Consider the following 24,482-nt stretch of genomic DNA (forward strand, 5'->3'; position numbering starts at 1 on the left):
GTGCAATATATTCTGTAGTGGAAGACAAGGTTCATATTTGTACCATGCATATCAAAATCATATGAATGCATATTTATTTAGTGGGAATGTGTCAGCCATAAGATAGTTTGGTCATGTAAATCACAAATGACCCGACCCCCCCCCCCCACCAAGCAGAAGCAAAGTTTGAGGGCTGCACATCACCCCAGTGGCAGCTTTTTGGAAACAGCTATGAACCTGACTTTTTGAAAACCATGGTTCCATAGAATAACAAGATGCATTCTTCCACCTTTGAGAGATTACTAGACCAGCAGAAACCAAAAGATATGGAATTAATTGTTGAGAAGTAAGGTCAGCATTGGCACCGTCAAAAATGGACATAGCTTAGAGTCCAAGGTTTGCCAACAGCAATACCAATCTTGTTTACAACCTGCTTGCAGAACCCAGTGGCATTTGAACACCCTAAATACATAAATGGAAAAGAAGGTTGCAACTTGAGAGAATTCCCCTGTTTCCCTAACATGGGAAATGCAACATGTTCAATGGGAGACCTTTCATTAGCAGATGCACTGATCTGCTGTTTTGCCTACTAAGCTGTCTATTTTTAAAACAAAGCATGTTAAATCAGAGAATACAGATAATTTGGTAAATAAAGGCACAAAGATTCAGAGCCAATGATTAAAACAACTTCCACCTGGGCTTTGCTGTCCCTTTTTCTAGAAAGCTAACGTTTGAAAATCATAGCGTTGGAAGGGTCCCGGATTATCATCTCAGGCATGTCCAACAGGTAGATTGTGATCTACCGGTAGATCACTGGACGTCTGTTGTAGATCACTGGCAGATCACTGGCTCCCTCCAAAGAAGCTCAACAAAGTTTGTCTCTCCTAAAAAAAACTCAAGAGATCGCAGTCTCTTGGGAGTTGGCTACCCCATTCTATGCCAACCCAGTCCAGCACAAATTAAAGGTGGGAAAGTAGAAATATCCACGACAGGTTCTTACCTGACCACTTTACTCCTGTGTTCTGGAGCTCTGGCAAACTCCATGGGTCAAATTCTGGCTCTGGTTCTGCTGCCAAGGCAATGGTGGAGTATGCAGGCAAAAGTTCCAGCTGATTTCCTACAGGAACCGCTTCACCTGAAAGAACCAGCAAGCAAGTCAATAACGGTTTCCTACTCATTGAGTATACAAACTCACCTTCTTCTAAACAGAATGTTTATATAGGATATATAGGAGTAAGGATTGTAACTATTTATGTACCTTTTGAATTGTTCATCGCTCTGTCAGACATGACTTGATTTTCTTGGGCTTTGCTTGCGTCTGTTCCTGCTAGTTCAGGCCTTGGAGCCATCGCCTGCAAAGAGATGATGGACCAACGAAAGGTCAGCGCCAAAGCATTTCCATGCAAAAGGGTTAATTAGATGAATCTGGGGCAATCAACTCTGAATACTAACCTGTATGAACCAATGCAATTTCCTCAAGGGATTTATACAATGCCATGCCACCAACAGTGTATTTCCCAACCCCTTTATTTTAACAAATGTATCTCACCTTACACATTACAAATAAATATCTGAACAAACCCAAACAGCTACCCATTTATCGATCTCGCAAATACACAATCATGAATGAACAATTGTCTCTCACTTTCGACTCTTTCATCTCTCGCTACTCTAAAGGGAAAATCACCATAGTTCTAAGCATTTTAAATGTCACCTAAACGCGGACCATTTTAGGCTGAACTCCTGTGCATCTTTACTGAATAAAGGCTGCACTGAACAGAGGAAATATGTACAGGATTATACTCTCAATGTTAATTCATTTATTTCATCTTTGGTAGAAAATGACAGTGCTAATGGCTGTTTTATCCCCCCCCTTTTTTTTCTTGGTTCCTAATTATTCCATTGACTTCCTGGAGTGACACTAGCTCATTTTTGTGAATATTAAAGTGTTGTTAGCCTTTTTTTTTTTTTACTCCTACTCTCCTGTAAATTTTTCAATTCCATTTGGCACTAACAAGAACCTTCTAATCAAGAACTAGTGTCTGAGTTTGGGTTTTTTTCTTTCTCCCTCCCAGCCTCTTTTTCCTTTTATGTTGTAACCCTGAGGTTGCATTAATTTGAAGAGGTACAAAGCCTCTTCTTCGGTACATGACCTGTCCAAAGAACGGTCTTCATGTCCTAGTCCCCCGCCTTTCTACGCTGCTGGCCACAGTGGTCACAAACCAGCACAAATAAACACAGTCAACATGGTAGTAATAGTGTTATAATAGAATGAAAGGTGTACATTTATTTTAAAGGTGTCCAGTTAACAAGCTACTGTGCTTTCGACTTAGCTCACAAGTACCAAAGTGAGATCTACCGTATCCCTTCGTACCACCATCGCTTTTAGCACAGTGATTCTTCTCTAGCCATGCAGTGCAGAAAAGCGCATCCCTTCTTTGTCAGGGGAAGAGAAGCAGAGGGAGATACATGAGCCTGAGGTTTGCCCAGCCTTGTTCATGTAATTCTAAACTGTAGTTTAGTGTTATGTCCGAATGAGGACAATATGTAACTGGGACTAGAGTTTCACAGGCAGATTTGTTGCAGATTTTGAATTCTAGTCCTTCTCTACAACTTTTCCACCAATCTTTCTCATCCCACCCCTGAGCCACGTTGCAACTAGAGTAGGGGTCAGCAAACTTTTTTAACAGGGGGCCGGTCCACTGTCCCTCAGACCTTGTGGGGGGGCCGAACTATATTTTTTTTGGGGGGGGGAATGAACTAATTCCTATGCCCCACAAATAACCCAGAGATGCATTTTAAATAAAAGGACACATTCTACTCATGTAAAAACACGCTGATTCCCGGACCGTACGCGGGCCGGATTGAAAAGGCAATTGGGCCGGATCCAGCCCCGGGCTTTAGGTTGCCTGCCCATGGACTAGAGCAGGCATCCCCAAACTTCGGCCCTCCAGATGTTTTGGACTACAATTCCCATCTTCCCCGACCACTGGTCCTGTTAGCTTGGGATCATGGGAGTTGTAGGCCAAAACATCTGGAGGGCCGCAGTTTGGGGATGCCTGGACTAGAGAGTGTACTTTCAAAAACTAAAGCATAAGTGCCCCACCTAAGAATGGTCAAAACCCAGGGTTTTTAATTTGTTACATTTAATTTTAATTAGTTACATGATTGCTTGAAGGCCATTTAAAGTACACCATACATTTAAAGCACAGACCCCCTCAAAAGAAAAAGGGAAATCCTGGGACCTCTAGTTTGTCCACACAGAGCTACAATTCCCAGCACCCATAACAAATGGCAGTTCCCAGGATTTTTTTCATTTTTAGAGGGGATATGCTTTAAATGTATAGTGTTTATGCAACTTAAAGAACAAGAGGTTATTTTTAGAATTGGAAAGCTTCAGATTTTAAAAATAGTGGTGACTGACCCCCCGTCCCGCCAACGCACTCAAAGGCAGCAGCCCAAACTCCACTTCTTTGACTCATTTCTGAACCATTATACACTTAAAAATTATTATTTTTACTCGGCATAACACCATGCCCTCCAACGTTTCTCTGATAGAAATAGTGACGTCCCATTCCATAATGATAATTTTACTATTTATACCCCACACATCTTATTGCATTGTCCCAGAACTCTGGGCAGCTTCCAACATATGTAAAAACATAATAAAATATTAAAAAAAACAACAACTTCCCTATACAAGATTGCCTTCAGATGGTTCAGGGGTCGGATAACTCCATACCCTCCAACATTTCTCCAATGAAAATAGGGACACCCTAAGGAAATGTAGGACATTTCAGGATCAAATCAGAAACAGGGATGGTTTCTCTAAAACAGGAACGTCCCTGGAAAATAGGGACACTTAGAGGGTCTGTAACACTAACAACACCATTGGCATACCCTTATTCAGCCACCTTGCTTCTCATTTTTCATGGATGTGCATTCTGTTTTATGTATAACAGTGAATATTTCCTACTGAACATTGTCAAGCATATTAAAGTCCCTCTGCTTCTAGAGGGAGAATAAACTATGGGGTGAAACTCTGTCCTGTTGAACTCGACTACCTGACAGGATCATACCCAAGCTTTAATAGCCTTAATATGACTTATTGGTTCTCACTGAGTATCACTGTCAGCGTTCTTTGGCTAGATTCCTCCTGGTGTTTTTTCCCCTCCCATAGAAGAGGTTGTTTGTACTCCCCTGGGTAGAACACAAAGAGGTATAAAACCAATGACATGTATGTGACTACAAAGCATTGTTTGCAGCTTGCCATCCATGACAACCCAATGAAAGGACAAGCTGTACTTGAAGTGAATACAGTAAAGAAACCCAATTTAGGAAACCTCAAAATTACAGGGGAGCAGACGAACAGAAACTGAAGCAAAACCAGGAGTGGTTTATTCCTGCGGAAAAGTACAGTAATATCAATCATAACCACTCATTAACTCAGCAAGCAGTTAGATTTTCATATGTGAATACCCTTCATATATTGAAGGATACACGGAAGTAGAGGAAAACAGAACCTTGTATGTTTGGCCTGAAGCATCCATTGGAGAAACATTTTAACACTTGCTAACTTTCCATGGTCAAGGTTGAAGAAACAGAAGCGTTGAACATTTTCTATGTGTAACTCCCTCCAAGCCAACTGTCTATGCAGACGGGGCCTTCCAGTTAATGAACAACATTAATGTTTCCATAACCTCCAGACTGGACTGCTGTAATTGTGCTTGAAAAACAGCTAATTGTTCCAAAATGCCTACTGGACTGTCACCCGGGATTGGCCAAGAGCTGTATATTACTTTTGGTCCTTTCTTTGTTGTCATTGCTTACCGATTCGTTTCTGGATTCAAGCAAATATAGATATGTCCCTGCCCCAATGAACCCCCAGTCATTATGGCTTATCTACACCTGCTATCAAACTGTTTTCACAAGCAATATTTAAATCTTTGTTATTGGTTTTTTGTTTTTGTTTTTTGCATTTCAAAAGCGATGTTTGCCAAGGAATACATTCCGTGGCAAAAGCTCGCACGGTATGGATGCTTGTGAGAACGTACTCGGCTCTAGAAATCTATTTGCACCTGCAGTTTTCATTACTCACGCCAATTATCTTGTCTTCTGTCAATTATCCTCATGCCAAGTTTTCCCCCGCCAGTTCCGGGAGGTGTACATGGGGTTTTCCCATTTTAACCCAGTGAGGTACATAAAGATGAAAGACAGTCACTTGCCCAAGGTTACTCAGCGAGTTTAATGGCTGAGCAAGCATTTGATTATAGCTTTCCTAAAGTCGAGCCCAAAACTCTCTTCACTTCACTATTCTCGAATCTGTGTCTATGAGGTTGTGTTTTTTGTTGTGTGACACAGGAATTCTCCTGCCACACAAACACTCGAAACAGCTAATAAGGACTATTGGCATCTAACAGAAACTTCATCCTATTCAGGCTTTAAAGACCTATATTAAGGTCCTACAGCTTCCAGAAGCTCATTTTGTGGGCTTGGACAAATTACTGTACTCTCCTTAGCCACAAGGTTTTTGTGAGGAGGATTAACAAGTTATTCTCCCAGCCCTTCTTCCATGATGCTTAAAATAGCATATAGTGTGTGTCTCCGTTTCCCTTTAATCCTCCCAATAACCTTCTAAAGTAGGTTAGATTGAGAGATAAGGACTGTGTCATGGTCCTCCACTGAACTTCACGGCTGGGCAGAGATTTTAGCTTGGGTCTCCATCATCTAAAGACAACTTGCTATCCACTCCACCATAGGATCTTAAAATAGAAATAGCATCGCTTGGAAAATAAAACGTTGGTGTAACTACACACACACACACACACACACACACACACACACACACACACACACAATAAAAATATTCAATAAGAATTACAATAAGCACATTAATGTTTCCAAGATGCAGCAGGCAAAAATGCTGTTCAAATGATGCCAAACTTGCATTAAAAAAAAAGTTCTTGCAAGTCAGCCTGTATCAACAAATGGCTCCAGGACGAGGCAACTTTATACCAAACGAGAATCTAGCTCAACTGTCTCAATTTTGTAATATTAGACTAAATGATTCAGCTTTTTAAAAAGTGTTTTGTTTCTTCATTACTTAAAAGGTGTTGACTTATTTTTCCTACCCAGCTCAGCACTCCTAGTGATGTCACTGGAGAGAGAGAGAGAGAGAGAGAGAGAGAGAGAGAGAGAGAGAGAGAGAGAGAGAGAGAGAGAGAGAGAGAGAGAGAGAGCACTACACATGATACAAGTAATAATTTTAATAAGTATGTGCTCTCGCCAATTTAAATTGGCTAGGACAAGTTTTTCCTGCTCCAGTGACATCCCTGAGACCAATCAGCATTTAAATTTGTTCCTCCTGATGCCGGCAAGGGGAAGTGCAATGCCCAAAATTTAAATACTGATCTTGAGGTCCCTGCATCACTGAGGAAGATGCCTGTGAAGTTCAAAAGCCTGCCTACTCTCACGGTAGATAAAGATCCAGTTAAAAGTATCATGTTAGCTGCTTTCCTCTTTTATCCTTTGGGGCCATAAGAGCACTCTGAATAAAACATACAGTACATTCAAACCCAAGTAAAGAATCCCAAGGAAGAAAACGTAATGACCACTTCAAGAAGGCACCCAGATCTAATAGAAAAACCATTACAGTACCCTGATCTCAGAGGATGTCTGTCTAATGTTATATTCACCTGACAGTGTTAGCGCAGTGTAACCTCTTTTTATCTCAGTGCATCAAAGCAAATTAGTCACAGAAAACGCATCTTTTTGCGAATGCCCTGAAAATGCAATGAGATGTATATTTTGGTAGGTATTCAGCAAAGTTTTGCTCGCAGTTGTCCTATTGAAAATAATGACCATAACATAATCATGTTCATTCATTTTTAGAGATTCTGCTCTGAGTCAAACTTATTTTTCGAAATGTATTTTTAAAATGGTTTCAAAAAAATGAGGGGGTCCTGTCATAGCTGCCAAGTTCTCCCTTTTTTAAAGGTAAATTCCCTTATGCTGAATAGGCTTCCTCGCGAGAAAAGGGAAAACTTGGCAGCTATGGGTCCTGTAAAAATAAATAAAAAATAAACCCAACATTTGATTTTCTTCATTAATACGAACTTCCCGTACTTCGACTATGTTTGATCTTTAGAAATCAAACATTCTAAACCCAACAGCTATTTTATGGTTTATAAATGTGGGCTTGCCACTATGGGTTATAAAAAAAAAAGACTTCAAAACAGAATTCCATATAATTTTCAGATTTCCTGCATTAGAACAACAGGCTGCTATATCTGGTAGGTAGTTAAGAGGAGAATCTGGGAGGCAAACATCAATGAAAGCATAAAGGCAATGGAAAGTTTGAGCTCAGATTTCCTTTTACTCACCTGCTCCTTCCTTCACAGACAATGAAGGATTTACAAAGGTATCTCTGTTGGGAGCTACAATATATAGAGAGAGCAGGTATTGGGCAAAGTCTGCTTTCATCACCGCTTTACATTCCAGCTGCACCAGAAAACTGCCAAGCCTACTTGCTGGAGTTTTCAGGCAGCACAAAGTTCTTCCACACTTTTAGCTCAGAAAGCAATAAAGGAGGGACAGTCCTGTGTCAAAGTTGTAAAGGTGGTTACATCCATCCTTCTAAATTGCCAGCCACTGCATCCTTTGTTATTCTTTTTCATTTAAGATTAAAAACTTGTCCTGGCTGGTTAAAGTGGCTGGTAAAGTGGTATAGTTTTATCTTGCTGCAGATCTTTTTTTTTCCTTTTGTGTTAAAGATCAGATAAAGAAGCAAGTCTAATTCTATCCAAACTTGTTAAGAACCCCTTTCAAAATGAAATGGTGCCATTATTCGCTCTCCTGAGGTAGAAAAACTTCAGCTTTTGTTTCAGCTGCTGCTGCTGCTGCTGCTGTCCTAGTGCCTTTCTTTAGAAAAGTTTTTAAAAATTTATATGCGCTCCGGGTAATCGTACCCTGGCAAAGCAAGAAATCAAATGACATCAAAGAATCGCAAGGTAAGTAAGCAAATTAGAAAGTTCACAATGCTGGTTCGTATTGGGGAAAGAATCAGTCTTTCGCAAGCAAGTTACTTGCAAAGTACCGAGGCTGCTCTATTTTATCATTCTGAATTTCAGTTGGTGTACATACCTAGTCAGTCACCGCTGAGACACATCTCTGCTTTGCAAAATTCCGATATCCAAAACCATCTCCAGTGTTTCAAAAACTCCAATGTCTCTCCAAATAAGCAAGAGCACCTCCCACCTTTATCTCTATTAGCTTGCTGAGTCGGATCACACCTAGAGTAGGTGGAAACAGAACTGTCTACCTTTGCATGCATCACAAACAGTTTTTTTGTTGTTGCTGCACCTTAGCTAGCCAATGAGTGCTGGGGATCTCTGGATTAAGGGTGTTCAATTTGCATGGCCAACAATATAATTAACTTTAGTTATTTGCTTTCTCCTCCACCCTAGCTGAAGGCTTCCAGGCAAACTAGAATATGTCTTTGCCTCATTTCGCCATCACAACAGTACAGAAGAGCTTGTCCACTTTGTTTTTGCTCCCATTTAATTTGCATGGTCCACATGGCGTTATGTTCAAACACCAATATTGATGCCTTCTCCCTGTAAATTTAGGTTCACCCAATACATAGATAGTCAGATAAATTGGGGAGAATTGGTCTCTGAACTGCTCCACTCAGGGTTACAGGCAATGTATTTTGGCGGTGGGTCAACAGTAACTTCCTGCTACAGTACTTTCCAGGGCCACTACTCAGACTCAAATGTTTTCATTTCTTTTCCAGCTGTGCTACCAGTAGTAATTATTTCCGGCAGAGCTTTGCCTTTTGGTCCCTCAGCCTTGCACAAAACCAGAAAACTGCACAAGCAAACCGCATTAAAAATTGTGTGCTGAGAATTTACAATTCCCAGTGCTCTTTTACTGAGAAAGGGGGAAATGCTTTAAAGACATATTAAAGCAACCATTATCCCCATTCATAATTTTAAAGGATTATTTGTTTAGGGAAGCAGATGGTTAAAATGTTCAGAGTAACTGAAAGATGTGGCCGAAACAGCATCAATGCATAGGATAGGAACATTGTGCATCAAACCGTCATGCTAAAGGATCCAGTCTGTGTTTTTATGATGTTCCACATCACTAGAGTCTAGAGCAGTTCCACTCCAGGTCCTTACGCAAGACTTGGGAAGTCTAGAGACTTTCTGAGTCTTTATCATGCCTAATGTGTGTTAGAGTTTTGTTCTCAATAAAATGGTTTGGTCACCAGTGCTATCTTTTCTAGAGCTGCCAGAACTGACCACGAATGTCTCCCTTGTTCTCTTATACAGTGGAACCTCGGTTTATGAACACCTCGGTTTATGAATTTTCGGTTTATGAATGCCGCGAACCCATCTGGAACGGATTAATCCACTTTCCATTACTTTCAATGGGAAAGTTTGCTTCAGTTTATGAACGCTTCAGTTTATGAACAGACTTCCGGAACCAATTGTGTTCATAAACCGAGGTACCACTGTAATGGCAATGGCGCCCACCTGAGAGGTGCCAGAACAAAGTTCTGGCCAGTTCTGGCTGGAAAAAAGCCCTGTTGGTCACCGTCCTTTGTACTGCTAACCACATGGTGAATTGGTTGCATGTTTCATCTTTTTGCATGCTAATCTCTGTGGGAAACCCCTCATTACAATACTTCAAACCACTCGGAAACCATGGCACCTGCCTCCTTGGGCATGAACTGTAGCTGTGTTAAATCTCGCACCCTGAGCTGCAGAATAACCAGATGGGGAAAACAAGGGTGTTAACAGATATTGAGACAGTTTCCATCTAGTATCAGTGGGTACTGGAGACAACTCCTTTGAACTCATTTACACGGGGGAGTTTTGATAACACATGTTTTGGCATGAGGTTTATCGTGCCGGCCCTGCCACAAACAAGTTAGGATCATTAAAATTAATTTAGCAGCATTGGGCAATTATATTCTAGGTTGTACACTCGGGATGCATTCACGTGTATTCCATCTTAACGATATTTCCCTAACTTGATTTCCATATTTTACCTGAGCTTTCATACATCGTAAAAGCCACTTCCGGAACCGAAGTGAATAAAGTAGAATGCCATGCAAGTTTAGCACTCATTTCCATATGATTTGCAAGCAGATTTTTTTCCCTGCAAACAAATCAAGGTAATTTCCATTATTATTATTATTATTATTATTATTATTATTATTATTGAATTAAATTTCTATGCTGCTCTTCATCTGAGAATCACAGGGTGGTTTACAATATAAAAACACAAAAACACATAACATAGTAACAAACAAAAACAATACCCTTCTCCAGTTTAAAAGCTCATAGATTGTTTAATCAGCCAGAGGCATGGTTATAGAGGAACATTTTCACCTGGTGCCTAAAGCTATGTAATGAAGGTGCCGGGTGAATTTCCTTGGGAAGAGCATTCCACAAACAGGGAGCCCAACGGGAAAGGCCTGTTATCATGTTGCCTCTGGACCTTTCGTGGAGAGGGCACTTGAAGAAGATCTTTGGGTGATGATGGCAGATTCCAGGTCATTTCCTGTGGGGAGAGGCAGTCCTTGAGGTATTGCAGCCCTGAGCCATTTAAAGCTTTATTTAAGGGACGCGGGTGTCGCTGTGGTCTAAACCACTGAGCCTCTTGGGCTTGCTGATCAGAAAGTTCGAATCCCCGGGGTGAGCTCCCGTTGGTCTGTCCCTGGTCCTGCCAACCTAGCAGTTCAAAAGTGCAAGTAGATCAATAGGTACCACTGCGGTGGGGAGGTAAACGGCATTTCCTTGCACTCTGGCTTCCGTCACGGTGTTTGGTTGTGCCAGAAGCAGTTTAGTCATGCTGGTCACATAATCTGGAAAGCTGTCTGTGGACAAATAGCGGCTCCCTTGGCCTGAAAGCAAGATGAGCATCGCAACCCCATAGTTGCCTTTGACTGGACTTAACCATCCAGGGGTCCTTTACCATTTCCTTTTACCTGGGTCAAAACCAGTACTTTGAATTGGGCCTGGAAGCTAATTGGCAGCTGGTGTCGTCAGTGCTATGTGCTCAAACTGTCTTGCAGCGGTGAGTTCAGCTGATTCTCTAAACTATCTTCAGAGGCTGCCCCACGTAATCTAACACAGAGGTTACCAGAGCATAGACAACGGAAGTTGGGCTATCCCTATCCAGAATGGGGCATAGCTGGGCCACCAGCCGAAGCTGATAGAAGGCACTCTGGGACACCAAGGCCACCTGAGCCTCGAGTGACAGCAATGCGTCCAGATGTACCCCCAAGCTGCATACTCACTCCTTCAGAGGGAAGGTAAGTCCATCAAGGGAAGGTAAGTCCCACCAAACCTGTCTAGTGAGCCGCCCACTAACAATGTCTCAGTCTTATCTGGATTGAGTTTCAGTTAGTTGTGTCTCATCCAGTCCATTACGGAGGCAAGACACCTGCAGATGTAAAGGAGAAGCCGAGCTATGTGTCATGAGCATATTGCTGACAACGCACTCCAAACTCCAGATGACCCCACTCAGCAGTTTCATGTAGATGTTCAACAGCATGGGGCTAAGATCTAACCCTGAGATATGCCAAACACTATGAGCATATCTACATTCAGACTTGGAGCTTTATTTTTTAAAAAATGATTTCCGTCCTGCCTTTCTACCTGAAATGCAATCAAGGCGCCTTACAATAAAACCACAACTAGAGATCAGAAATGCAATCTCATAAATACAAAACAACAATAAAAGGCTAGAAAGCAGCCATTAAAGAGGTGAAATTAAGAGAACACTTGCTCAGATAGAACTGCCTTCACTGCTGTGATGTTGTTGTTGTTTAGTCGTTTAGTCGTGTCTGACTCTTCGTGACCCCATGGACCAGAGCACGCCAGGCACTCCTGTCTTGCACTGCCTCCCGCAGTTTGGTCAAACTCATGTTCATAGCTTCGAGAACACTGTCCAACCATCTCATCCTCTGTCGTCCCCTTCTCCTTGTGCCCTCAATCTTTCCCAACATCGCGGTCTTTTCCAGGGAGTCTTCTCTTCTCATGAGGTGGCCAAAGTATTGGAGCCTCAGCTCCACGATCTGTCCTTCCAGTGAGCACTCAGGGCTGATTTCCTTCAGAATGGATAGGTTTGATCTTCTTGCAGTCCATGGGACTCTCAAGAGTCTCCTCCAGCACCATAATTCAAAAGCATCAATTCTTCGGCGATCAGCCTTCTTGATGGTCCAGCTCTCACTTCTATACATCACTACTGGGAAAACCATAGCTTTAACTATACGGACCTTTGTAGGCAAGGTGATGTCTCTGCATTTTAAGATGCTGTCTAGGTTTGTCATTGCTTTTCTCCCAAGAAGCAGACGTCTTTTAATTTCGTGACTGCTGTCACCATCTGCAGTGATCATGGAGCCCAAGAAAGTAAAATCTCTCACTGCCTCCATTTCTTCCCCTTCTATTTGCCAGGAGGTGATGGGACTGCTGTGATATGAGGCAAGATATGAGGGCCCCCACAGCCAATTGGGGTGGGGCCTCAGGTTCAAAGGGTCAAGGTGTGTCAATTTTAGACAATTGTTAATTATTAGTTTTTTTAGTTGTCGTTGCTCTAGCAGCAGCAGGGCTAGTATGACCCTCCACCCTAATTGCTTTGCCCTAGGAAAGGAAGAGGTTGAGACCCTCGCTGGGCAGTAGGAAGGCTACCGGTTGGGTGCAAGGCTGTCACCCCTATTTTCGCCTTCTCCCCAAGTACAGCCCTGGTGCAGTGAACAGGCTAGAAATGTGCTGTTTGCTGCCTTTGTTGGGAAGTGCAAAATTGCGCAGGCGGCTTGCAAATGTGACGAAACGAATCCATGTGCACAAAGTTTCACTCCATGACTGCCTGTCTTGGGCTGGGCTTGCCAAAGAGACCTTTTGGGAGAGGGCATAAACCAGAATAACAGGGAACAAATGCAGCAGGGTGTGATCTTGAGGGTTAGATTGCTTCACAAAACTATCTTGGGCAATTTTTATTTTTAAAAAAGGAAGGGGTTGCATAGAAAAAAGGAAGGGGTTCCATAGAAAATACTTGGGATGAAGTTTAATTTTCTTCATCCTCTCCCTAGTGTCATGGGTGTAACAAGGGATAGTCCAGAGTTGGGAGGGGACAGAGGTAGAAGGAGTAGTTGAGAGTGATTTAAACATCTCCTGTCTGGGCGTGAGGCATGAAAGAGAGATGACAGGAGATGTGAGTGGATGTTTTCTGAGAATGGAAGCGATTGCTTTTCAGAACTGAACCCCGAGTGGGAGGGGAAATGCCTGGGGCAGGTAAGGAGGAATTCTCTCACCCACAAGCCACATTGGATGCAAAAATTAGATCCTATACCCAGGGCGGTTTTTGTAGAGGTGCCAAAACTCACCATGAACACCTCCCTTGTTCTCTTAAAATGGCAATGGATCCTACCTGAGAGGTGCTGGAACTGAGTCCCGGCTGGCTCCGGCTGAAAAAACCGCCCTGCCTACGTCCTTTTTATACGTATATAAATAAAGAAGAAGAAAAGGAATATCCCCCCCCCTCACATCTTGATAATATTCAGATATCATTCTGATAATCAGATATCAGATCTGCTGTGAAATGATCAGTTGTTATGGATTGAAATCAATGTTCACTCTTTTTCTTTCCAAGTGATATGTGTTGTTATGCAAAGTCTGTTCATTTAAGTGGAGCCTCTGTAAGAAGAGTGCTTAACAGAAATGCCAAAATTTAATATACGCTATAAAACAATATTTTGTAGATTATAGCTCAGTTAATACCCGAAAAGTAAAAAATTAGGATTGTCATGAATTTATAAATTCAACAAACAATAATAAATAATAATGACTCAGTGCCAATTATTTTGCCATAAAGAGGAAAGTTGCCTCCAAGATATTTAAGTTCATTGTTTGTTATATTTCACTCTGGTTAGTCTGTGTAATCTCTTCTTGAGTGAAAGGTGAACAATTTAGATATTGGTTGGATACAAATCCCCCCCAATTTATTGTCATGTGCTGGAAGCTGTATGCTGGCTCCCTCAGCCAATAATGCGAGATGACCACCGCAACCCCAGAGTCAGTCACGACTGGACCTAATGGTCAGGGGTCCCTTTACCTTTACCTTTACCTTTGAGAAAAGTGGGAGATTCTGGGATCAAATCAAAAACTTGGACAGCTTCTGTAAATCCAGGGCTGATCCTGGAAAATAGGGACACTTGGAGGGTTTTTAAAGAGCTACGACACTTGCATTCTCATTTTGCATGGGCCACTGAGAAAGGTGAGGGGCAGTGTGAGATAGTTCATCATGTGCACTCCAACATATTTCAGTATATTGGCACTTTTGGGGAGAGCCTGCAGCAATGATTTTATTCTTTCCAAATTTGCATTCTGCAAATTACCTACAGCTTTTTGTGACATGGCAGTTATTCTTCTCTCTGTTCTTTGAAGAGGGAATTCCTCATTCTTCTCTTCCGGCACCTTTACCAGAGAACTCGAACAACTTCACGAAACATGAATAAAAAAATATGTTGCATTGCACTTCGCTGTTTGCCAGCTTTCTACCTTTGCTTCCTAATGTAAGATCAGTGCTATTTTCTTAGAAAAAGAGGTGCCGTAACTCACCATGAACTTCTCTCTTGTTCTCTTAGAATGGCAATGGTGCCCACCTGAGAGGTGCTGGGGGGGGAAGCCCTGTATAAGATCTCTCATAATCAAACACCGTTATGAGGAAAGTACAAATTGCTAGCACTGGGTTACTATAGTTTATTTGCATATTGCTATTCGTGTTTCCGCAATCATTATTTTTTGGGGAACCTTCTCTTGCCACTCTAGCTTAGCATCAAAGTCAACTGGGCAGGTTGGCATGAGGAAGCCTTTTCTGATTGCCATTAACTCTGCCAGAATGTGCCAAGTAGCTGGGCGGGCCACTTAGGCATCTTGCCAAGTGCCGTCAGTTGGACTTGTTTTGCCAGTGCTTGATGGTAACTCAAAACCTGCCAGGAGTTGCCAACTGTACTCAGCAGAGAATTGGAGGCAAGCAGTGGATTTGCCTGCCCAATTCCAGTTCCAAAAATCCATTCCTTTTGAAGCAAATAGTGGATATTGGGGAAGTCTCTATGATGTTCTGTCCAATTGGAACTTAGCTTTAGTTTGGGTTTGTTTGACTCTTGACCTTAAATAATATAAATAAATAAATGAGCGAGCCCAGTTCTATACACATCATATGACTTACCAAACAAAATACAGCCTTCCAGCCATAGAATCATAGAGCTGGAAGAGACTATGAGCATAATCTAGTCCAGGCATCCCCAGACTTCGGCCCTCCAGATGTTTTGGACTACAATTCCCATCTTCCCTGACCACTGGTTCTGTTAGCTAGGGATCATGGGAGTTGTAGGCCAAAACATCTGGAGGGCCGCAGTTTGGGGATGCCTGATCTAGTCCAACACTACAATTCAGGAATATCCCATATGGGGATTGAACCTGTGACCTTGGCATTATCAGCACCACACTCCAACCCACTGAGCTATCCAGGGTGCATAGTGCATGGAAGCTTACCAGCCTGGATAGCTGTTAGAGGTTAGAGGCCCTGGTGCTGATAAGGACAAGGTTGCAGGTTCGATCCCCTTATGGGACAGCTGCATATTCCTGCATTGCAGGTGGTTGATGATCCTCAAGGTCCCATCCAACTCTACAATTCTATGATTCCAGGAGCTGATAAACCATGGTCTTTTTCTTACTAGATCTGTGCCAAAAACAATTAGCTCAGCCCTTTTCCAGGTATTTGCTGGGGGTAAAAATAAGACCCCACCTGGAGGTGGGATAAAAAGGTAAAGGTAAGGGGCCCCTGACAGTTAAGTCCAGTCACAAATGACTCTGGGGTTGTGGTGCTCATCTTGCTTTACTGGCCGAGGGAGCCGGCGTTTGTCCGCAGACACTTCTTCCGGGCCATGTGGCCAGCATGACTAAGCCGCTTCTGGTGAACCAGAGCAGCGCACGGAAACGCCGTTTACCTTCCCACCGGAGCGGTACCTATTTATCTACTTGCACTTTGATGTGCTTTGGAACTGCTAGGTTGGCAGGAGCTGGGACCGAACAACGGGAACTCACCCCGTTGCAGGGATTCAAACTGCCGACCTTCTGATCGGCAAGCCCTAGGCTCTGTGGTTTACACCACAGCACCACCCACATCCCTGGAGGTGGGATAAACGTCCCGCCAAATTTTCATGGCTTTTGGAGGGTGTTGTCATTTAATGCACTGAACTTTAAGAGGCGGTCGAGGAACTTTTTTAGTTTGTCTTGCTTGAACTGAAAAAGAAGAAGCCCTTGCAACCAAGACAACTTGCAAATATGAGGCTCCCTGAGCCTACCTGTTGCTCGAGTAATTCTTCACTACAGTCCACACTCAGCATATAAAGGCCAGCTGAGCCTGACCCCAGGGGCTGCAGTTGTCCGAAGAACACCCCTCCCATCCTGCCTGATTTAATAATGTTTTGAGTTTGTATGCTAACCTCTCTTTCAATTGAGTTTTCAAAGGACGTGGGTGGCGCTGTGGTCTAAACCACTGAGCCTCTTGGATTTGCTGATCAGAAGGTCAGCGGTTTGAATCCCCGCAACGGGGTGAGCTCCTGTTGCTCTGTCCCAGCTCCTGCCAACTAGCAGTTTGAAAGCACGCCAGTGCAAGCAGATAAATAGGTACCGCTGCAGGAGGAAGGTAAATGGCATTTCCGTGCACTCTTGCTTCCATCACAGTGTTCTGTTGCTCCAGAAGTGGTTTAGTCATGCTGGCCACATGACCCGGAAAGCTGTCTGGGGACAAACACCAGCTCCCTTGGCTTGAAAAGCAAGATGAGCATGACAACACCTTTACCTTTTTTCAACAGAGCTTGCTTCTCCTGTGAGGGCAGAACTGTCTTGGCAAACACAAATTCCCAAACCTGATTTTTGACAGTTAATGAAAGTGCAGGAGTGGAGGGATATGCCAAGATCTTTAACCCTTCTCTTCCTTGTTTCGGCTGAGAGGCAGTGACTGCTCCAAGTTCACCCAGGGAGTTGCATGGCTGAGTGCAGATTTGAACCCTTGTCTCCTAGGTTCTAGTCCAACACTCTAACCCAGGCATGCCCAAACTGCGGCCCTCCAGATGTTTTGGCCTACAACTCCCATGATCCCAAGCTAACAGGACCAGTGGTCAGGGAAGATGGAAATTGTAGTCCAAAACATCTGGAGGGCCGAAGTTTGGGGATGCCTGCTCTAACCACTAAACCACAATGCTTCACATTGTTGTTAATATACTGTTGATCTAATCTGGGGAATTTCTGTTGCTTTATATTGTGTACTGTATTCCACCTCTTTAGGAATGATTTGTTTATTCTTATTTCTTATTCACCATAGTGAACAAAGGACTGTAAAGCTGCAATCCCTTACCTGGGAGTAAGTTTTATTAATCCAGTGGATGAAACTTATTTCTGAGTTGACATGTGTAGGATTGCTATGTGAAACAGCCCTTATCTCCACACCTATCTGTGTTTAAGTGTGACTGAACTTGCTTGGGCTTTTTCTAAGTAAACAGAGATAGGATCAGACCTGTACCTGGTCATTTCAGTTAATGCCAAAATACTCAGGTTAAAAAGTATGAAACAAACCAAGGGTCAGATTTAAAACCTCCAGGTTTAAAAATACATGCCATGAAGCAATATAAAGATAACCTGGGAGATTGCAACGGAGGAAAAATATGATAAGAAGCCCAATAAATCCTTACTTTCCATACATTCCAGTCAGATTCAGAGAATTTATAAATAGCAACATCACTGTATCAAAGTTTGTGGGTCAAGGGCAGTACCATATATTTTTTCCATTAAGTCTATCAGTAATAAAAAGCTGTGTGTTTTACCAATCAACTTCTTTTTTAAAAAAAGGAAACCAACTTTCCCCCATTGTATCAAGGTCTTTCTTTTACATGTCAGCAGAAAAAGATGCATAATTACAAATGTATATATGACCAGTCACACCTGTTGCCTTTAGGTTAGAAATTTCCATTTCTATGGAAGTTCGTGATGTACATATTTGTTGACCAGATGGAAACATTTTCTGGGTGATACATTGCAGTGAATTATCATAGTAACGCCAGTGCTTTCCTAAAAGGTGTCCATACTTTAGTATTATTGAGACTATGATCACAAATTGTGTACCGCGCAATATTACTTGCAATTGATTATTCCACCAAATGATGGTTTAAGTTCTTAAGTAGTACTTAAGCAGAACTTATCGAGCCCCTATAATGTTCTACACTTGGTTAGGCAGTGATATAATTTGTCCAAATAGGAGTGTGCACGTGCATAATAAACTCTGAGACGGGGGCATAGCGAGCCGCCGCGACACCCGGAGCGGCAAATTGCCATGCACCGGGGGGGCAGTGTCGCTACGTAACGACGACGCATGCGTGCTGTTACGTAACATTGCATGCGTCATTACGTGGTGGGGTATTGCCGCCCCCGCGCCTCCAAAGCCACGCGCCTCCAGATACAAACTCCAGGTAGAAAGCCTGCTCAGCTCATGCGCAGCATCCCGCAGTGTGTGTTACGCAGTGGGGTATCGCTGCCCCCCTGGCGACGCCAATCCGCACGCCTCCAGCTACAAACTCCAGGTAGAATGCCCGCTCAGCGCGGTGGGGGGGGCAACTTGGCCCCCCCCACCCCTGTGACTCCCAAGCCGAGCCTCCAGGCTCCCAATAAAAAGTCCACTTGGCAAAAAGTGCGCCGGGCAGACTTTTTACCGGGAGGCTGGAGGCTTGGCTTAGGAGTCGCGGGGGTGGGGGCACCAAGTGACGGCACCCCCCACCCACCCAGAGTGGAACCCGGGGTGGGCTGCCCCCATCACCCCCCCCATTGCAACACCCCTGAGACTAACTTGAATAGGTGGATGGGATCTTAAAAACGATGCAGTCAGGCATTTTAAGATATTTTTTAAAAAGTGATAGTTCACAGCAAATCAAATTTAAACTAAAGGCAGGTACCCTGGGGAGTTTCCTGTAGATTTAACAGAGGGATAACAAATAATCAACACAGCCCATCTTTCAAAGGAACACTGGCAGTTCAAATATCCCTTATCCAAAATACTTTAAAATAGAAGGGGGAAAAAGAGGGACTTTGAGCTTCTTCCCGGCTGGTGTCACTTATCTATCTGGGATAAAAGTCTGGGCCAAGGTTCTGGTTGTTGACCTCAAGTGAATCTTTCACACTTTAACTCCTGATCTGGCAAGTTTCAAGAATAGAATATTTCTTGTTATCATGTCCTAATCCTGCCCTAATCACATGAATCATCAGAATAATCTGATAAGACTTCCGTTTTTTCTTCAAGTGCATGTAGATAAAGCATTTAATGGGTTGGTATTTTTATGCATTATATAAGTATAATGTGTAATGCATTGTAAAATATTTTGCGCATTTTCTCCACAACAACCTAGCAGTCATAATTGCCTATATGACATTCTCCTTTTAAAAAAAATCATTTGGGAATATGCATGTGTGTGTATATATATATGAATGCCATTTTTAGGGCCAAACTAGGCAGGATGAGAGTTTGCAATTTTATTTTCCATTTTTGAAAAATTTCTACACTGCCCTTTGGGTCCCAGGGCAGCTTCCAAAATAAAAACCCTAACATAAAATAAAAGCCATGTTGAAAACAATATATGCTACATCTATTAAATCATGATAACAGTAGCATGAGATGGGCTTGGTTTAAAAATACCACAACAACAACTCATAACAAATCACTAATTTGTTTGGCCATTACTAATTGTTGTTGTTTAGTCGTTTAGTCGTGTCCGACTCTTCGTGACCCCATGGACCATAGCACGCCAGGCACTCCTGTCTTGCACTGCCTCCCGCAGTTTGGTCAAACTCATGTTCGTAGCTTCGAGAACACTGTCCAACCATCTTGTCCTCTGTCGTCCCCTTCTCCTAGTGCCCTCAATCTTTCCCAACATCAGGGTCTTTTCCAGGGAGTCTTCTCTTCTCATGAGGTGGCCAAAGTATTGGAGCCTCAGCTTCACGATCTGTCCTTCCAGGGAGCACTCAGGGCTGATTTCCTTAAGAATGGATAGGTTTGATCTTCTTGCAGTCCATGGGACTCTCAAGAGTCTCCTCCAGCACCATAATTCAAAAGCATCAATTCTTCGGCGATCAGCCTTCTTTATGGTCCAGCTCTCACTTCCATACATCACTACTGGGAAAACCATAGCTTTAACTATACGGACCTTTGTCGGCAAGGTGATGTCTCTGCTTTTTAAGATGCTGTCTAGGTTTGTCATCGCTTTTCTCCCAAGAAGCAGGCGTCTTTTAATTTCGTGACTGCTGTCACCATCTGCAGTGATCAAGGAGCCCAAGAAAGTAAAATCTCTCACTGCCTCCATTTCTTCCCCTTCTATTTGCCAGGAGGTGATGGGACCAGTGGCCATGATCTTGGTTTTTTTGATGTTGAGCTTCAGACCATATTTTGCGCTCTCCTCTTTCACCCTCATTAAAAGGTTCTTTAATTCCTCCTCACTTTCTGCCATCAAGGTTGTGTCATCTGCATATCTGAGGTTGTTGATATTTCTTCCAGCAATCTTAATTCCGGCTTGGGATTCATCTAGTCCAGCCTTTCGCATGATGAATTCTGCATATAAGTTAAATAAGCAGGGAGACAATATACAACCTTGTCGTACTCCTTTCCCAAATTTGAACCAATCAGTTGTTCCATATCCAGTTCTAACTGTAGCTTCTTGTCCCACATAGAGATTTCTCAGGAGACAGATGAGGTGATCAGGCACTCCCATTTCTTTAAGAACTTGCCATAGTTTGCTGTGGTCAACACAGTCAAAGGCTTTTGCATAGTCAATGAAGCAGAAGTAGACGGTTTTCTGGAACTCTCTAGCTTTCTCCATAATCCAGCGCATGTTTGCTATTTGGTCTCTGGTTCCTCTGCCCTTTCGAAATCCAGCTTGCACTTCTGGGAGTTCTCGGTCCACATACTGCCTAAGCCTGCCTTGTAGAATTTTAAGCATAACCTTGCTAGCGTGTGAAATGAGCGCAATTGTGCGGTAGTTGCAGCATTCTTTGGCACTGCCCTTCTTTGGAATTGGGATGTAGACTGATCTTCTCCATTACTAATAGCATTACTAATAGCATTACTGCCATTACTAATAGCAGCAGCTAATCCAATTGATGCATCCAATTGATGCTTTTGAATTATGGTGCTGGAGGAGACTCTTGAGAGTCCCATGGACTGCAAGAAGATCAAACCTCTCCATTCTGAAGGAAATCAACCCTGGGTGCTCACTGGAAGGACAGATCGTGAAGGTGAGGCTCCAATACTTTGGCCACCTCATGAGAAGAGAAGACTCCCTGGAAAAGACCCTGATGTTGGGAAAGATTGAGGGCACTAGGAGAAGGGGACGACAGAGGATGAGATGGTTGGACAGTGTTCTCGAAGCTACCAACATGAGTTTGACCAAACTGCGGGAGGCAGTGGAAGATAGGAGTGCCTGGCGTGCTATGGTCTATGGGGTCACGAAGAGTCGGACATGACTAAACGACTAAACAAATCCATTTGTCTAATTGGGTATTTCCTCCAGAGACCCACCGCAAAAGATGCATCTTGCCCAAACACATAAGGCTATAAAGGATATGGGAACAGGTCCTGTTCGGAAGGCAAGGAGCCATTATCAAAAAGGCGGTTCCCGGGACCCCTACACTGCATGCTTCATCCTGTGTTGGGGTCACTAGGAGGTCCTTAGTTGCTAATCTTACAGCGTAGGCAGATTGATATTGAAGAAGGCATTATTGTAGAGATTCAGATCCCAAGCTAGTTAGGGCTTTAAACATCAAGTTAAGTACCTTGAATTGGAACGCAGAATGACCGCTTCCCCAACATAAAAGGGAGGCGCATTTTGCGCAGTCGCGCGCAGCCCCCCTTGGGAACCCTAGGGCAGACCTGGAAGTTTGGAGGCTGGCACTGCCTACCTGAGGCTGGAGGCTGGAGTTGCCGCCCACTCAGTCAGCCGACCAATCCGGCCGAAGGGGGCATGCCAGGGGGATTGGCCAGGTAGGATCAGGTAGGCTTACCTGCACACAAAGAAGAGGAGCCATTCTTGGGAAGCAGCCGACGGATTCAGAGCTTTCCCACCCTCCACTCCCTAACCTTTTGCTTGCTTTACAGGTCCATAGAAAAATAAAATAAAAAATAAAATAAAAAATAAAAAATATTTACTTCCACAGGCTTCTTGCTTTTCAGGTTTTCTTCCACAGGCTTCTTGCTTTTCAGGTTTTTCTTCCACAGGCGTACACGCACGCAGGCGCTGCTACGACCGGTCGTTGTTAAAGGGCTGGAAAGGACTTTCCCTGCATTGGCAGGTTTTGCCTTTCCCGTAGCAATTCGTCACAACTTTGGCGGATGCAGGCCTTGGGCGGAATCCTTTAGTCATTTACATAAAGGGGAGGGGCGTGGGGGCGGTGACCCCCCGCCCTATTGCGGCGGCGATAACAGGGTTCCCGTAATCGGGCATCAAGGGGGGGGCATTTGGCGATGCCACTTGGCTGGTTATTGCCCTCCCCTTCCAGCGGCAGCGATCGGGGGGCGGGCTATCTGCTTGAACATATGTTCTCCAGAGTTAGCCCAACCCCCACTCATGCTGGACAACCCTGAAGATCACCCCACCCCCTGCTGGGGGCTGGGAGGGATATACGCCCAATGACTGCGCCAAGGTCTTCCTACATCTGAATTTTAATAAAGTTGTGGCCAATTTTAATCCCATAAATACGTGGTCCTGTGTCATTATTCCACTCGGGGCTGCCCTGGGGGGCTGGGGGGGGGGACTCCGCCTGACTGCCCAAAACATTTGGCAAACAGTGTAGCTGCTTTAACACGGAGACCATATGCCTGCAGCCTGCTCTCCCATCAGCAATTTGAACTAGTCGCATGGCTAGCATCCCTGACAGATGGCTGTCCAAGCTGAACACCTCAACTGAAGGAGAACACAGCACCTTTTGAGAGAGTTATTTCATTGTCAAATAGCTCCTACTGTCAGCAAGCTTATGCTAATGTTCAGCCGAAACCTCCTCTCCTGCAATTTACACTCTGCCCTTTGGAACAACAGAGAAAAGTCTGCTCCATCTTCCACGTTGCGGTCCTTCCACACTCGCAGAGAGCCAGTGTGGTTAAGAACAGTAGACCCGTAATCTGGGGAACCGGGTTCGCGTCTCCGCTCCTCCACATGCAGATGCTGGGTGACCTTGGGCTAGTCACACTTCTCTGAAGTCTCTCGACCCCACTCACCTCACAGAGTGTTTGTTGTGGGGGAGGAAGGGAAAGGAGAATGTTAGCCGCTTTGAGACTCCTTCGGGTAGTGATAAAGCGGGATTTCAAATCCAAACTCTTCTTCCTTCAGATATTTGAAGACCATTATTATGTCTCCCTTAATCTTGGATTTTGAATCCCTCGTCTCCCTGGTCCTGCTTCTGTGTACCTGGTGAATTGGTCATTATCCTTCTTAAAATGTGGTACCCAGAAGTAGAAAAAGTGCTTCAGTTAAAAGACGGGGAAACAATTCAGCTCAGTTTAAAGATTTAAAGATGGATGTACCTATTTCACACTTCCCAAAACAATACCTGAAGCAAAATACAGCGGTCCTTTGAAATCCAGTCTTCTCAGAATTTTGAAATGCAGTTCTCCTGCCAAGTGATGTGTTCCAAAATGCATATACTAAGGTAACGTGTGCATAGCAATGCATACATTAGTGAAAACAACATTCGAAAATGCATAATATTGGGAGAGATTGCTTGCAAAAACATGTATATCGTGCAAAATTGCAATATATAAGGGTATATTTGCACAAAAATACTTATAAATTTTCGTGTGGACTTTTTTTTTTAATCACTAAGTGATGTGAAGGGCTGAAGACTGGAAAAATGAGATGAATAGAGTAACAAAAATTGACAGATTTGCCCAATTCTACTCTAGATGCAGTCTCTGACCAGTGTAGAATGGAGAGGAATTATGACTTCCTGACCCCATGCTCCAAAGAAAACCACGAGCAGCAACTCAATTTCTTTCAATTTGATATGAATGGTCAAATTATTATAATCCTGTAAATATCTAAGAAGCAGCATTCAGTCTCACCCGTCTCCTTAATTTCTGACGTTGACTAAATTGTACCCGTCTGATTGGTACACTTTTGGTGAAGTTCTGCTTCAAACATTCTTCAAGTTTAAGGATTTCCAAGTTTACAACATTCCTCTTCTAACAGTGACAAGAAGTGGAATATTTAACTTAAGACTGCATTCCGGACAGGTTGAATTGTGTAGAAATGTTCAGGTAAATAAAAGTATTAGTCTTTTTTCTGGTTAGCTGCTTTTATTTGAAATAGCAGTATGTATCTTCTCTGCAGAAAATAATTTCTTATATTGTTTGGCTGTTGTGGATTTACTGTTGTTGGTAAAATATACTTCCAG

General features: G+C 43.3%; 1 protein-coding gene across 3 annotated transcripts in view; it reads right to left on the minus strand.

Moving 5' to 3' along the window:
• SLC34A2 (solute carrier family 34 member 2) overlaps positions 1-8,279 on the minus strand; it is a 35,696-nt gene extending 27,417 nt beyond the window's left edge. The window contains exons 1-3 of one of the 3 annotated variants that reach the window (XM_035113984.2): positions 8,122-8,279; positions 1,238-1,331; positions 980-1,114 (exon numbers count right to left, since the gene is read on the minus strand). In XM_035113984.2, coding sequence (XP_034969875.2) covers positions 980-1,114; positions 1,238-1,328 — 226 coding nt within the window. In that variant the 5' untranslated portion in view covers positions 1,329-1,331; positions 8,122-8,279. The other 2 variants (XM_035113985.2, XM_035113986.2) reach the window with 2 other exon arrangements.
• Between the last annotated feature and the right edge of the window lie 16,203 nt (positions 8,280-24,482).

Source organism: Zootoca vivipara, chromosome 9, assembly GCF_963506605.1.
Source record: "Zootoca vivipara chromosome 9, rZooViv1.1, whole genome shotgun sequence".
Lineage (NCBI taxonomy): Eukaryota > Metazoa > Chordata > Lepidosauria > Squamata > Lacertidae > Zootoca > Zootoca vivipara.